Below are 17,001 nucleotides of genomic sequence, written 5' to 3'. Positions count from 1 at the left end.
TTTCTTTTCTGGCAATCACTCTATAGGTAGCTCTTTCAAAACTGGTGCACAAAATATTGAGAAATGTGTCTTCATTTCCTCTGATGGAAATGATTGTGGCACATGAGAAAGCTTCACTCAAAGCTTAACACTTCTAAATATCTGGTACATTATGTTAAGTAGCATTGATCTGGGAGAGGAATGGAAGAGCATGGAGAGAGGATAGGAAGAAGGCCAATAAGCCCGGAGAAATCAATCCTGGTTTTTCTAGCATAGTAGGGTTAACTACTGATTAAAACAATCTATGTTGTACTTCAAAATGAGTAGAAAATTCTCAACACATAAAAACGATTAATGTTGGAAGTCATGGAAATGTTTGTTACCGACTTATTACACATTGCATACATGTATTGCATAATAATGTACCCCATAAAAATATATAAATGTTATGTCTTGATTTAAATTTTTTTAAAAAGAAGCAGTTCAATAAAGGTAATTTTTGGTTCAGTTGTTCTGAATTATACCAAAATGTAAACTAAAAGGCCTTTTACCTTTAACAGTTTGGAGTGCGCAACGTTCAGCACATTTATGACAGCCTTACAACTTGACCCTTTAATCTGCTCAATGATATAGTTGAACTTGGCTGACATCCGTTTCCAGTGTTCCAACTCGGTGAGTGGACCTGAGTCGTCAGCTTCTTTTCTCATCTGCTCGCTCTCAATAAGCACCTGCAATTTAAATATGTATACACATATATATGGAATATAGAAAGGATATATTCTTCTTGGTTAAAATCTCACTGCATCTTTTGAAAAAACCAAAAAGTATAAATAATAGTAACACTGAATAATGTTTAAAAACTTAGCAAGCATGGGGCTGGGGTTGTGGCTCAGCAGTAGGGTGCTTGCCTAGCACATGCTAGGTGCTGCGTTCTATCCTCAGCGTCACATAAAAATTAAAAAAATAAAATAAAGGTATTGTGTCCAACTAAAACTAAAAAAAAAAAATAACAATAAAGGTATTGTGTCCAACTAAAACTAAAAAAAAATAACAAATAAAACTTAGCAGAGAGGAGAAAGGAACTTTTTGAACATGATAAGTAGTATCTATTGAAAACGCCAGCAAACATCACAAACATCATAAAGGTGAAACTGTGAACATCATCACTTTAAAACCAAGGGCAGGGAAAGTTTGCCACTATCACCACCCACTTCCATTCCACTGGTAAAGGAAGTGCCAGAAAAAGATAGGTAAACAAAAGGCATTACTGATTGGAAATTTTTTAAAAGGGCATAATCACAGATCATATGGTTGGCTATATCTTTAAAATGTTAAGAATATTAAATATAAATCTTAATAATTATTAAAAGTGAAATATTCAGTAGGGTTGTTGGACCTCTACATAAAAACCAGTAGCACTTTTTCACAAGCCATATAGCCATCTGAAATGTAATTTCTAAAAAGATATCATCTATAACAGCAAATAATTGCAATGATAATTTTTTTTTAGAAATATCTAACAAAAAATATGTAAGACCTTTCTGGGACAGTAAGAACACTACATTTAGAACATAAGAGAAGACTTAAATAAGTGAGAGACATGTTTATGGGTGGAAAAATTCAATAATATAAAGAAGCCAGTTTTCTCTAAAGGAATATATACATTCAATGAAATTCCAATCAAAATCTCAAGAGTTGTTCTTGGTACTTGATAACCCAATCTTCAGATTTGGAAGAACAATTTGCAGATATAATCAATGCAATTTTGAATTTAAAAAAAAGCAAAGAAACTTGACATACAAAGTGTTGATTTCTAAAAGCTCCAGAAATTAAAGCAGCATGGTATGAGTCTACAAAACAAATAAATAGACCAGTGGGACAGACAGAAGAGCAAAAACTTGATATAGAATGAAACTAACCAAGTTATATTGTTATATTGTGTATATGTACACATATATAATAACAGATTCCACCACATGTATAATTATAATGTACCAATAAAAATTTAAAAATAAAACAATATAGACAGAGGTGATATTACAAATTTTAGACATGATAGTAGAGTGTACTTTGATGTATTAGACATCTTTAAGGAAAGAATGAACTGTTAAATAAGCAATTTAACAGAGGATATTAAATTGGGATATCTGGCTAACTGTGAAAAAAGTCAAAATTGGATTCCTACTTCACATCACGCACACATGCACACACACAAAAATAACTAACTCCAGGCAGACTAAAAAACTGAATGTCAGAAATAAAATCAGAAGGGCTGCAGATGTAACTCAGTGGTGGGACACCTGCCTAATGCGTGTAAGACCCTGGATTCCGTCCCCAACATCACAAAATATAAAATAAGATGAAATGGTTAAATTTCTATACAAAGTAAGGGTAAAACTATAAAGAAAAGCACAAAATTGAATATCGTAACTGTCAAGATACAGTCACAATGGGGGAAGAAACGGTATTTAAAACTGGGAAGAGGAAGACAAGGTACTGGGAATGTTCTGTTTTCTTTCTCTCCATTGCCCAGGCTGGCCTCAAACTTTCCGTCCTCCTGCCTCAGTCTCCCAAGAGGTTGGGATTACCCAGTAGAATGTTCTATTTCTTTAACCTGAGCAAAGTTTACACAGTTGTTAAGTTTTTCTTTTTTTTTTTTTTTTTGATATTTTTTAGTTTTAGATAAACACACAGTATCTTTATTTATTTTTATGTGGTGCTGAGGATTGAACCCTTTGCCTCACACATTTGAAGCAGGTGCTTCACCACTGAGCTACAGCCCCAGCCCCACAGGTGTTAATTTTACAACTTGTTTCTTTTATTGCATTCATCTTTGCATTACATTTCATTATTTAAATAAATAATTTAGGAGAAAATTTTCATAGAACTAGAAAAGGATTCCTAAATAAAATACAAAAAAACATAGAAGTTCCTAGTCACTGGAGGTAGCTCAGTTGAGACGGGATTGACATTTGTAATATATACCACTTAACTACATTAAAATTTAAAACTTCCACATTTCTAAAGACACACCAATTGAAAAGACATGGCACAGTGGAGACCAACCAAGGATCAACACCTGGAAGATATTACTTAAACTCCAGCACTTCAGTAAGATAACATTCAACAATCCAAAAGAAAACTGAGCCAAGCAGAGGGCAGGCCACTCAACAAAGAGGAAGCCTACACAGCCATTAAACACACTCCACATCAACAGTATTCAGGGTAATACAAAGTCAGTCAAGATGCCATCTCACACCCAATATACCAGCAACGGTTAAAAACCTGACAATCCCAGATGTAATCAAAGCTTTGAAGAAATGAGAACACTCAGAAGCTTCTGTAAAAAAAATGTAAACTAAATCTGATGTAGTGACTCATGCATGTAATCCCAGCTACTTAGGAGGTTGAAGCAGGGGGATCATAATTTCAAGGTCAGGCTCAGCAACTTAGCAAGGCCCCTTCTCAAACTAAAAAATGAAAAGGGCTGGAGATGTAGTTCAGTAATGAAGTGTCCCTGCATTCAATCCCCAGGATGGTGTGTGTATGTGTGTATGTATGTGTGTGTGTGTGTGTATTATATTTATATTTACATATTTATATATATACTTATATATTTGTATTTATATATATACACATAAATAAATATATATTATTTAGAACTTCCACTTTATGTATATATAACCACTATTTGGGGAGTTTGGTAATAGCCAATGAAAGATCTGTATGCAAATATTCCCAGCAATCCCATTGAGAAACTCCTGAACATGCGAAAAGAAGCCCTAGAACAATAATATGTGTTATTGTTTTTTGTAACAGGAAGAGTACAAACAATCCTCTTCCCGGGGGAATGAATAAATAAACTTCTCTACCTCCTTAAATAGAGATATAATTTAAATTTCTCCTATGTGTCTGAAAGTCTACATAATAAAACTAAGGTTTATTCATAGAGGAATACCAGACCGCAGTTAAGTGAATGAATTCAATTTGCTTGTACCAACATGAATGAATGAAAGAAAATGTTGAATGGGGGGGTTATAAAATGATTCCTAAGATATTGCTATAGATTAAATGTGTATGCCCCCAAAACTCACCTACTGAAACCTACTCTCTAGTGTGACAGTCTTTGGAGGTGGGGACTTTGGGAAGTGATTCAGTCATGATGGTTCTGTTTTCCAGCATGTGAGGTGACAGCAAGGAGCCCACTGTCTACAAACCAAGAAGCCAGCCCACCCCAGACACTTCTCCAATAGTACAGGAGACCACTGCAGGGGTTCTCTGGTGGGCAACTGCTTGCTTCAACCTAGGGAGACCTGGAAGCAAATTCTGGGGTGAGTGCTCTGGGCCAACTCTGTGGGTCAGTGTTCCAGGCTCTCCTAAGGAGCCTCCAAGCCCTCCAGTTTTTGATACCCCCAATTGCACCTTCTGCACAGTTCTAAAAAGGGTCAAACTAGAAATGATTTCTTCCTCCTCCTGCTTTCTCTCCTGCTTCTCTCTCTTCAGGTACCTGAAGATTTTCTTCTCTGATTCCACTGTGCTTATGAACCACAGATCTGAGTCCGCTCCCAGGGGCCTCTTTCAGTTTAGGGAAATTGCATGATGTCTGGGTTAATTTTTTGTTTTTGGTTTTGGTTATTATCGTTTGGATTTTGTGTTTTTGCATTATTTGCAGTGTGAGTCCAAGTCTCTCATAATTTTGACCTGCATTCTACTCCTACTATTGCTTTTCCTATGGCTAGAGAATTTTTTTTTTTTTTGACCAGAGAACTGCAGATGTGCCTCCAATACTCATAGGAGCAAGCATAGTCTGAACCTCTATGACAACACAGGTGACTCCACTGATCAACAAAGAGGCATTTATTTTGTGTCTAGTACAGTGGCTCATCATTATGTCCTCTCCCTCTCTATTTCACAGAGAGTATGACAATAAACAAATTGTTGGGGATAGATACTGGCTATCCCTCATGATTTCATTTCCCCTTTAAAGGGAGAAATACCTAAAATTGATTTTAAGTAGTCCACAAAGAACAACGGTTTTGCTCCAGAGCCAACAACAAGCTGAGTTTCAGAACAGAATCTAGAAGAAGGTTTCGAGCTCCTCTTCCCTTAGCTCTTAGAGACAAAATGCAACATGGCTAGGTGCATGGGACAACTGCGACTCCAGGTAGAATGACTTGAGTGAACTCACCTGTTCGATCTGTTTGTACCATATCATCAGCACCTCCTCTAGCTGACGGACAGTTTCTGAATTGCTAGCTGCGGCCGTCACTTCTTCAAAGGTATGCAATTTGGAAAAATCAATATTGTCTATCTTCTTTAACATCACTGTGCCCTCAATACTTATTCTGGCACCTAATGGAGACAAATAATATCAAGAAAAGTAGTTAATGTTTTGTTAAATGTCAATGTGTGCTTTCCAGCTGTAATTGCTAAAATGTTAAAGATCTAATACTTTTTAGAAATATATCTCTAATTGATCATTAGATTGTGACTTGATTTCCTCATAAGTATAATATATAATATTAAATGATAGAAATACACATTTTAAAGATTTCATAATAAAGCATGTATTTTTGAAGATGCTGAAAAGTTTTTATTAAGAATGTAACAAGATATTCCTCCTACTATAATGGAAAATTTTTTAAAACGCATTCCTAGAAATTAGGGATTTTCATGGTTTCATACAAATCATAAAATTTACCTCTAGGTCTCATACTTACTTTGATTAACATCTTCTTTCAAGATGAAAACGTTTTCACTAATGTTTTCTTTTTTTATTTTTTATTTTTGTAGTTGTAGATGGACAGTATGGCTTTATTTTATTTGTTTACATTTAAGTGGTGCTAAGGATACAACCCAGTGCCTCACACATGCTAGGCAAGCGCTCTGCCACTGGGCTAAGCCCCAGCCCCCACTAATGTTTTCTTAACAACATAATTTACTCATTTTTAGTAGTGAACAAAAAATTTATACTAACCATCTAAAAATGAAAGGTACCTATTGAGGGTTTCAGTGAAAATGTGCTTTTCAGATTCTCCCTGCTTGGACTGGTTTAAAGCACCCCAGTTGCTCGTGGAATGAATAGCTGGTAGAAATATACTTGACATCATGTTCTTGATCCCGTTCAAGAGTCCTTCTGATGCATCCAAAACAGTAAATAGTACTTCCTGAAAAGGGGGAGGGGGTGATGTTCAAATGCAATTTCATATGCTAAGTCCATTAAAAAACTAAAAATCACCATCTATTTCTTACTGCAATACACAAGACATCTTGTAAACTATTAGGAAAGCTTATGTGGTTATGAACATTAGAGCTTTAAAACCAGCAAACTTAGCTCCTGCCTGATTCTGACCATTCACAAGTTAGCTCTTTATGGAGATTCTGCCTGGAGAGCAAGCCTCTGCCTGGACCTGTGCACTGTCAGGGGTTTGCAACAGAGCCTCCTGCATGAAGGAGTCCTCAGCTGAAAGAGGCATGAAAACTTTATCCAGCCAGGAGACAATTAAAAAAATAAATAAATAAAAACAAAAAACAGCCCTCTGTCCAGGATTTTGGAGGGAAAAAAAATTACTGGTCACAAGAAATCAAGAGCCCAAAAACCAAAAACCCACTACCCAAGAGCATGACATCTCAATTAATATAAATTAAATGAGCTAGATCTCCCAAACCAATAAATTAAGACTAAAAGGCTCAGCCAGGTATGGTGACGCATGCCTGTAATCCCAGCAGCTTGGGAGGCTGAGACAGGAGGATCACAAGTTCAAAGCCAGCCTCAGCAATCGCAAGGCACTAAGCAATTCAGTGAGACCGTGTCTCTAAATAAAATACAAAATAGGGCTGGGGATGTGGCTCAGTGGTCAAGTGCCCCTAAATTCAATCCCTGATACACTCACCCCCCTCCCACCCAAAGGCTCATATAGGGCCACTGGAAATTGGCTGCTTGTTGTTTTTAACTATGAGATGGCGACTGACATGGTTTGAATATGGGGAATGTCCCCCAAAGGACCATATGATAAGGCCCTGGTCCTCAGAGTGGCACTACTGGGAGATAGTAAGAATTTTGGGAGTTGGGGCCTAGAGGGAGGTCCTTAAGTCACTGAGGGCATGCCCTCAAAACGGATTATGGGACCCCACATGTCCTCTTCTGCTCTCTCTCTCTCTGTATATATATTTCTCTCTCTCTCTCTCGCTCTCTCTCTCTCTGCTTTTTAGCTTGAGACATGATTGCTTTATATGTACTCTTGCTTTTGCCATCTGGCACCCTCACCAGAGGACCAAACCAACAGGGCTGCCCAGTATTGGACTTGAACCTCCAAAATTGTGAGCTACATAAACCTTTTCTCTTTATAATTTAGTTGCCTCAGGTATTTTGTTGTACTAACAAAAGTGAACTACTACAGTAATAATGAAGACTATAATGACTACTAATATAGGTGGGTGCCATTATCTTGATTCTTGCTAAGGTGGCAGCAGTTTTTTGCACCATTGTTTCTGCACCACCAATTGTTAACATAGTAAAAAGGGCAAGTAGAATCTTAGTATTATGATAAAAGTTGGTTCACAGATCCCCTGAAAAGGTCTTGGGTAACACTTTAAGAACCACTAGTATACTACATGTCTCTGCTGTGTTATTTGCATAGTTATAATGATATAAACAAATGTTGAGCTATGCAGCATAAAATATATAACGTTTAGAATGCAGGAATGGGGAAATAAGGGAGGGGGCCAAAGTGTAAAAAGGAGCTAAATCCTCATCTTCTATAGAGAAAAGTTCACAAATAACTGGGTGCAATGGTGCACACCTGTAATCCCAATAACTCTGGAGGCTAAGGCAGGAGAACTAAAAGCTTAAGGCCAGCCTCAGTAATTTAGCAAGGCCCTAAGCAATTTAGTGAGACCCTGTCTCAAATTAAAAAATAAAAAAGGCTGGAGAGGTAGCTTAATGGTAAAGTACCTCTGGATTCAATCCCCAGTACCAAAAAGAGGGGAAAAAAAAGTCCACAGATAATACGTACATTGTCAGAGCGAATTATTTAGAGATAGGAAGTAAAGAGAAGAACCTGCTAAAAGAGTTTAAGAATTGCTTCTAGAGAGTGGCACAGAGGTTAGTGTTGCACCTCTTCCTTTTTTTTTTTTTTTTTTTGGAGCACTTTTGTTCTTTAATTGTGATTTCTAATTTGACTGTGTAATGAACATATCATGGCTCTCAACACCTCTCTTCACATATCTTTTTCCTATGCACTTACTTTCACAATTTAGAGCTACAGGTGAGATAGCATGAGTCTTCCTTTTTTAAACTAAGTGCACATGTGACTGTGATAAAACAAAGACTAAAGTACAAAAAAAGAACAGGGCTGGAATGTGGCTCAGTAGTTGAGCACTTGCCTAGCGTGAACAAGGCCCTGTGATTGATCCCTGGCACCATAATAATAATAAATTTAAAAGGACAGACTAAACCATGGACAAGTTGAAAAGAGAATTAGTGAAATGGAAGACAGACTGAAGAAACTATCACACATAGACACATCACGGTGGAAACACAGGACTTCAAAGACAAAGAGGAAAGCAGGTGGGAAGAAAAAGGAAAGATTACTTATGAAAAATGCTAACAAGAGCAATCACATCAGCCACAAAAGATGCAATAAAATATCTACAGAAAAGAAGCTAAATTAAGATTGCATTTCAGTTACCTTTCCCATTTGTAAAAGGTATTAAAACTATCAGAATAATAAAGAGAACTCATATTTGTTGAGAGTCCATGATATAGCAGGTGAAGTAATAAGAATTCACATATTATTTGGTTTCATAATAGTCCTTGAGATGGGTATTATTATTCCCAATTTGAAAATGTAGAGAATTGAGTCAGAGAAAGGTTGCGCAACTTGCCAAAGAATGCACCACCAGTCCGTGGTGAAACTTGGAGGCAAATTTGGGTCTAGGTAACCAAAAGTCTTACTTTTCCCATTCTCATGGACTGCCTTGTCAGGACTAGGTTAGCAATGCCCAGGCTCTAGGTCAATTCTCTCTTCTTCTGCAACAGTAAAGAGATGAAATATTGGGGCTGGGGTTGTGGCTCAGTGGTAGAGTGCTTGCCTCACATGTGTGAAGCATTGGGTTCAATTCTCAGCACCGCATATAAATAAATGAATAAAATAAAAGGTCTGTCAACACTAAAAAATATTTTTTAAAAAAGAGCTGAAATATTGAGTGTCAGGGATGTTAAGTAACTAAAAATTATGTGACACAGAATAAAATGTGTTCCCGGTGAACATAAGGGTAGAATTTATTTGTACACCATCTACAAGAAACAGAATTTTCATGCATTTTAAAAACAGTGACTGAAAGACAAATATAACTATTCTTTATTAGAGCTCATTTCTCTGTTTCTTTAAATAGATGAATATATTATTTTCTTGGAACTCTATTCAGACCAACATATAGAAAAGGACAGCAAAATAAAGCAAAATGTGATATGAAAATACAGCAGTGTTTAACTATATCTTTGGGGAAAAAAATTCAAACATACCTCATGGATATTTTTACTATTTATAGCCACGTCATTATTACAGCGAACAAAAAACAAACACAATCCTTTTAGACTGTCTGGGGCGGTGCTGTCTATATACAATCTCATCATTTTTGACCCTTTGGTTATTCCAGGAATAGTTCGACCACATTCTGAAAACAAAATTCAAGAACTTAGCATAAGATCACATAATGGATCAAGTGTAGTAACATCCTGAGACTCTTAATACCATCGTTTAACTCTGTTGTAAGAAATTTCCAATTTTTTTTTGTCTTATCAAAAGATGTCAATAATTGTAATTCTTAAATTGCAGTCTTTTCTGGTGCCTTTTCCTGAACACCACACTAATACTCCTCTTGGTCTGGCCTCAGGGCCTTTACACACACTCTTCCCCTCCCACCCTGAGTACTTTGCCTATCAAACTGCTATTCATCTTTAAGATCTCATCTGAAATGCCACCATCTCAGGGAGCCTTCACTTCCAGTTCCTCTACTAAATACATTCATGGATACCAACTTGTATTAAATCCTTTCTTCAATTGATTTCAACAAAAATTAAACATTTAATTATAATTCTTTAATTTAAAAAAACATTAAAACGTAAAAATTCTGTCAGATGACTAGTGACTATTAATTTGTAAAAACATTTATAAAATTTATAAAACATTTTACAAAATTTGCAAAACTAATATTTACAAAATAACCATTTTTAAATGGGATTTTTTTTAAAAATGCAAAATATCCATCACAAAACCACAAAAGTGTTTTAACTGCTCAGTTTCTTCCTTTGGGTTTGGGGGTGGCTGTCCCTCTGCTCTGTGAGGACACCAGTCCCAGACCCCTACAGAGATAGGAATGTGAAAATCCCAGACTAATGCTACGCCATGCAAGAATGTAAACCTTCAAATGAGACCCACAAAGCAAAAATGAGATTTGAGAGATATTAATCTGGTGAGGAATTCTAAAGAAATTGCCCTGAGATCCATGGAAATGTTCTATTCCTACCCTTGCCAAGGCCTAATTGTAGTTCAACTAGATCTAAATTATGTGAACCAAAATTCTGGTCTTGCTTGAATAGGCCAAAGTCAATTTCTGTTACTTGCAGAGGCCAAAAGACATGCCATATGCCTGTAGCAACTTAACAGCCCAAATGCCCATTCACAGAGATTGCACCTCCCTTTTATCCTCCTCTTTTTCCTTGCTGAGAGAGCGTATTTTGTCCTGTTCAGCAATGTGTGCACTCCCAGGGAGAAAACTACTTTCCTAGTTCCCTAGTCCCTTGAGTAGCTATGTGACATAGTTTCTAGCAGATAAGACAAGCTTGATCTTTCCTGAAAAGGGGGATGGGTGGGACCACCTAGAGGGGAATGATTTCTAAAACTCACAGTACGGCTGTAATGAAATACTATATATAATTTGTTCAAATGAGGGAAATAAGTAATGGCATGGAAAATGTCTAGGGTACACCAGCAAGTGCAAAAAGCCAGTCAAGACTAAAATGTAAAAAATTAATAAATGTGTTGCTGTGATTCATTTTTAAATTATAACAAACATTTGTATGTTAACAAATGCATATAAGATATGTAGGGAAATATTTAATAAACTGATAAATAATTACTTCTATAAGTAACAAAAATAATGATTAAAAATATGTCTACCTTGATCTTGCAATTTTCCCTGTGAGGTTTCTTCCTAGAATGTCTTTCTCGTCCACATAGATTTAGCTTCAATGAATGTTCATTGAGGCATCATTTAAAGGAGCAAAACTTGTAAACAACTAAATTGTAATAGGAGATCAGTTTTGAAAATTATAGCAACATCAGCCTCATGAAATGAAACCATTAAAAATTTAATTGTAGAAATGTATTTATTGGCACAGAGAAGATAATATTATCAAATTTTAAAAGCCACTCTAGAGAAATACATAGAGTTGGATCTCATTTTTGTAAATATGGGTATATACCAAAGCAGTTACAGGTAATATTCATCAAAGAATTAACAGTGCTTTCTCCAACCGAGCAGGACTATGGGTAGTTTTTATTTTTCTTCTAATTATAGATATTTTCTTATCTTTCTATAAGTTTCAACTATTGTTTTCATTTTTAATGAATTACAAAAATACAGGCCCCCCAGGATAAGAACTGTGAGAAACAGAGAATCTATAGAGTAGATCTAGACACTAATTGTGAGTTTACATAATTTTGTTAGATATTAAGCAGGTTTTATGGTTGCCCTTTGGTATCTTAGGACCCCCAAGGACACCAAAATCCACAGGTGCTCAAGTCTCTTTTATAAAATAGCATATAACTTACCCACATTTTCCCATAGACTTTAAAATCATCTCTAATATAATAGCTAATGTATAATACCTATATACCTAATAACTAATGAATAATATATAATACCTAATCCAGTGTCAATGCTATGTAAATAGTTGTTACACTAATGGTTTAGGGAATAATGACAAGGAAAAAGTCTGTACATGTTTAGTAGAAATATAATTTTTGGGGCTGGGGGTGTGGCTCAAGCGGTAGCACGCTCGCTTGACATGCGCAAGGCGCTGGGTTCGATCCTCAGCACCACATACAAATAAAATAAAGATGTTGTATCCACCGAAAACTAAAAAATAAATAAGTAAAAAAAAAATAAAATAAAAATAAAAATAATTTTTGAATCCAAAGTGCAGAGCACAGACTGGGGCATAGCTCTGTGGTAGAGCATGTGCTTAGCAAATGCAAGGCCCTGGGTTCAATCCCCAGAACCTCAAAATAAAACACACCACCACCAAGGTGCACAACCCACAGATTTGGAGGAATGACCATATGTATATTAAATAATTAGAGGAAATAGTCAAATGCTGTATTTATGATGCAAAATTTAAATGACCCAAGAATCTAGAGAACAGTGATGGATATAATGGATCCATCTAGGAAGGCTATGTAGAAAGAGAATGCATGAGGGGACCTAAAGGAGGGTCAGAGAGAAGAAAACTATGTGAGAAGACAGGCAAGTGGAGTCAGGAGAGTGGGAAAGAAGCGTGTACAGAAAGCAATGAAAACAGTGGCTTAAAGGGAGCACCAAATTCACACTTGCAAGACTAGATCAGACTAGACAAGTACTGTGCACCCAGATTACAGTGGGCTTTGGACAATGAGGAATTTAGACCCACGCCAATAAAAGCAGGCCAAAAATACTTACTTGGCAGGAATCTGTAATGTGAACTTGTGAATTTCAGAGAGAAAATATGATAAGAGATATTATAATTTTCAATCTAGATTACTAGAACAGGCATAAAATAGTGGCCTAGGCTAAGGCAAGCAGAGGAGGAAAATGATAAAGAAATAATAGGAGAGACACATTGAAGGTAAATCCACAGTCCTTAGAAGATAAGCAGTCCAAAAGGACGGCCCACACACCTACTCATTAAAACAAAGGTTTAATAAGCTGGTTGCATGTTAATGATTTTAGGTATAAAGTGAACAGTGGGGAAAACTAGATATCCCCCGCTGCCAGCTGTCCCAGCACAAGACACTGAGGCAGGACCACAGGGGCAGCCACTGGGCTCTGGGTGGCTTCATGGTCATTTCTAGTCACCTGAAAACATGTGAACAATATGGCTACCTGTTCCAGGAAAATGCAACTAAGTTCCAGTGAAAATGTGTGTTCCCGGATAGAGGGCCATGATTTCTATAAGGAGATTTCTCCTAACATCATTATAGCAATGTCTGAAATATGAATGGGGGCTGAAATTGTACTGTTCTTAAGACACGCTTTTTTTCTTACACATAAGCTTCTAGTAAAAATAATATATAAAATAGAAGATTGTGCATGTAGAAGAGAAAAAACATGCTATACTTTAACACTCATTAACTAATCACTAGCACAGTATCCTCATAAAACATGCTTACCAAGGCCAGGTGCATCTCCTTCCTGGTACAAAAATTTCAATGTCTTACAACCACCTTTCTCAAAAAAATGAATAAATGGTTCCAGCTGTTAAATAAAAGAAACAAATGATGATCAATAAATGACTAGGGGATTACAATAAAATGAAGCAACCCCTGTGGGAGGCATTGCACATATCTTAATCATATCATTTTGTAAAGAAGAAAAATAAGGCTCAAAGATTCTATTGAAGGGACACAGAGGAAGGTGCCTCAGAGGCAAGATTAAAATAAAAACCAATTTACCTCCAACATTGCAACGGAACATACGGTGTTTTCCTTCCCCCCATTCCTTTCCTTTTCTTTCCTTTCCAAGACAGGGTCTCACTATGACAGCCAGGCTGGCCCCAAACTCCTGAGTTCAGCAATCCTCCTGCCTCAGTCTCCTGAGTACCTAGGACTACCACCTAGTGAGTTCTATTTTTTTCTTTTATTTCTATTTAGTTTGGTGAATTAAATTTCTGAACCTACATTAGATATCTACCTATACCATTCTGGCCAGCCACTTATTTGACCCTGCCTCATAGAATGTCACAGAAGTTGATAAATAAGTCCAAATGGAGGTAAGGATAAGAAACTATTATTAAGAGAAGTTATTTTTAAAAGCTGACATAGAAAATAGAAAACTCACCTATTAACTGTTTCATTTGACCAGTTATTTAATCAATTATACTTTTAACAATTGTAATTTGATTCATATAATAGACAAACCAATATAAAAATAAATAATAAGATTCTTCCATATTTATGAGCACAAAGGTTTTATCTTTTGAGGAATCAGTATAGTATTTTAGCAAGTAGAGAACTAGATAGGTCACATAAGCTTTTATATCATATGAAACACAAAGTTAAGATACCCCCTTCACTTAGTCCCTCTGATCATAAAGAAGTCTCTCTCTTGGGCAGAGAGTTTTTCTTCATTTACTGACCAGTTGGGATAAAGTATCTTAGGTTTAGCAAAGCCACTCCCCTTGGGATGATGGTTCTCAAACATCTGCATGTATCAGAAAATCATATAGAGATTTTTAAAAACATATAAAACTCTGGGCATGAGAGTTTGCATGTCTAACACATTCCAGGTATTGCTGATACTGCTAGTCCTGGGACCACATTTGAAAACCTCTACCCTAGGAGATGAAATAGAGCCACAGAGAAGTGCATAACTCTGGCCCCTAATTTTCTGCTCTTCCATCTCTTGCATGAACTTAAACCTTTTTGTATAATTACAACCTACAAGATACAACAGCTGGAAGTACAGCTTTTCTTGCTGACCCTTTAGCTTTGAAGCATAAAAATTCTCAAAAGTAGTGCACGTGCCAGGCATGGTGGGGCACGCCTGTAATCCCAGCAACTCAGGAGGCTGAGACAGGAAGATTGCAAGTTCAAGGTCAGTCTCAGCAGTTTCACAAGGCCCCTAAGGAACTTAGTGAGACCCTGTTTCAAAATAAAAATTAAAAGGGCTGGGGATGGGGGCTGGCTTTATAGCTCAGTATTAGAGGGCTTGCCTAGCACATGTGAGGCACTGGGTTCGATCCTCAGCACCATAAAATTAAATGAATAAAATAAAGGTCCATCAACAACTAAAATAGATAAATATATAAATTTATTTTTTAAAAAAGACAAGTGTCTAAAGTTTTAAAAAAAAAAAAAAAAAGGACTAGGGATGCTCAGTGGTAAAGCATCCCTGGGTTCAATCTCTCGTACAAAAAAAAAAAAAAAAAACACAGTAGTGCACATGACCATGACCATGATAAAAAGACATCAGAATACCAAATGCAATGAATCATTGCTTTTTAGATACACTGTTACTTATAAGACTAGCAAAATCAATGTTATTGTGGGACAAAATCATGACTGCAAATTTAAAATTCATTTATATTAGCTAGGTGTAGTGGTACATGCCTATAGTCCCAGCTACTCCAGAGGCTAGCAGGAGGATTGCTTATGCCTATGAAATAGAGATTAGCCTGGGAAATTCCCCATCTCAAGAAAAATAAAATACACTTGTATTTCATAATATTTTGCCAACAGTTTGTCTGATCCATACTACAGCCTTGAACTATAGGAAAGATGGGATTATTACACCCTCTTATAGAAAAGTAAAGCTAAAAAGATTTTAAGTGATGGTCTCAATGACACTCAATCACAGTACTAAGCCTGAGAGACTGGACCCCAGCCTTTGGTCACCAGCTCTGCACTCCTTCCATAGAACCATACCTGTCAATCAGAAGCAAGGTTCAGGAATCCAGCAGGTGAAAGAAGATACGAGGCATGGTGGAAATAGTGATCATCCTTTTATTCAGAGGATAGCCCCTAGCCAGCCCCATGAGTCATTTCTATAGGCCTTTTTAAATATACAGGCCAAAAAAAGGAAACACACTGCCAACTGGTTACATAAGTGGGCACATGCTCACAAGCAAATGTTTCTGATCTTGAGTACATACACTGAATCAGAGTGTTTCTGATCTTGACTACACACACTGACTATAACATAACCAATTCATGGTCTAGGTCACACACTGAAAGCACCACATAGCCTGCTGGAAGCCCTGGCAAGGGAGCCTAACTATAGCTATTTTGGACCTGCCCCAACACTACCACTACCATCTTGACTTTGGAAAACACTGCCAGTAAGCCGGGAAATGATTATCTCTAGCAGTACTTAACAAAGGGACCAGTAAAACAGAAAGAGGAAAAAGCAAGAATGTCAATGTCAATGAAACCTCTGTATTGGTCAGGTCCTGGAAAGAAAGGGAGACATTCAAAAAAGAGTTCTTGAAAAAACTTTAAAATATGGAGGCCCCAACTAGAGGCCAGATCAGGGTAACCGACGTACAGCCCTAGCAACAACAGAGGAAAACCATTTCCAACCCGAGGCCTGAAAGGAAAGGGAGGAAGGAATGGTGTAACTAAACCTGGCTGAGACCTGAAGGTGTGTGCAGAGGAGCTGTAGTTATGGGGAGTGAGGAGCGTGGCCAGTGGGGAGCGATCAGGTTTCTCTCCCCTTCTGCCCTCCGGTCTCCTGTTGGAGCCTCTCAGTGGCAAAACCAAGTAAAACCCAGAGAACAAGGGAGCCCAGTTCAGCCCTCTGAGCCACAGAGCAGGGCAGAGACAAGGGCAGAAAGGATCTGATGGCAAACAGAAGAACCATCACACCCTCTGTCAGCTACCTTTTGGGGGTGCCTTTACTGAGCTGCCTTCACCCTGGAGTGCATGTCAGGTTTCACATGTAAGAAATACTTTTCTGCTAGGTGCGGTGGCACACACCTGTAATCCCAGCAGCTCAGGAGGCTGAGGCAGGAGAATCACGAGTTCAAAGCCAGCCTCAGCAAAAGTGGGTTGCTAAGCAACTCAGTGAGACCCTGTCTCTAAATAAAATATAAAATAGAGCTGGAAATATGGCTCAGTTTTCAAGGGCTCCTGAGCTCAATCCCCAATACCAAAAAAAAAGAAAGAAAGAAAAAAACTTTACAATATACCCAATTTCTTTCTTTCTCTCTCCCTCCCTCTCTCTCTCTCTCTCTCTTTTTTTTTTTTTTTTTTTTTTTTTAAA

At 37.2% G+C, this 17,001-nt stretch overlaps 1 protein-coding gene across 1 annotated transcript in view; it reads right to left on the bottom strand.

The window, feature by feature from the left end:
- Dnah8 (dynein axonemal heavy chain 8) overlaps positions 1–17,001 on the bottom strand; it is a 280,498-nt gene that overhangs the window by 259,876 nt on the left and 3,621 nt on the right. The window contains exons 3-7 of the mRNA XM_015487349.2: positions 13,413–13,497; positions 9,506–9,657; positions 5,957–6,146; positions 5,168–5,331; positions 531–707 (exon numbers count right to left, since the gene is read on the bottom strand). Of these exons, the coding sequence (XP_015342835.2) occupies positions 531–707; positions 5,168–5,331; positions 5,957–6,146; positions 9,506–9,657; positions 13,413–13,497 (768 nt within the window). The remainder of the gene's footprint in view (positions 1–530; positions 708–5,167; positions 5,332–5,956; positions 6,147–9,505; positions 9,658–13,412; positions 13,498–17,001) is intronic.

This window comes from Marmota marmota, unplaced genomic scaffold, assembly GCF_001458135.2.
Source record: "Marmota marmota marmota unplaced genomic scaffold, marMar, whole genome shotgun sequence".
Classification (NCBI taxonomy): domain Eukaryota; kingdom Metazoa; phylum Chordata; class Mammalia; order Rodentia; family Sciuridae; genus Marmota; species Marmota marmota.
Note: the sequence above shows the minus strand (reverse complement) of the source record. Positions and strands in the feature narration are given on the sequence as shown.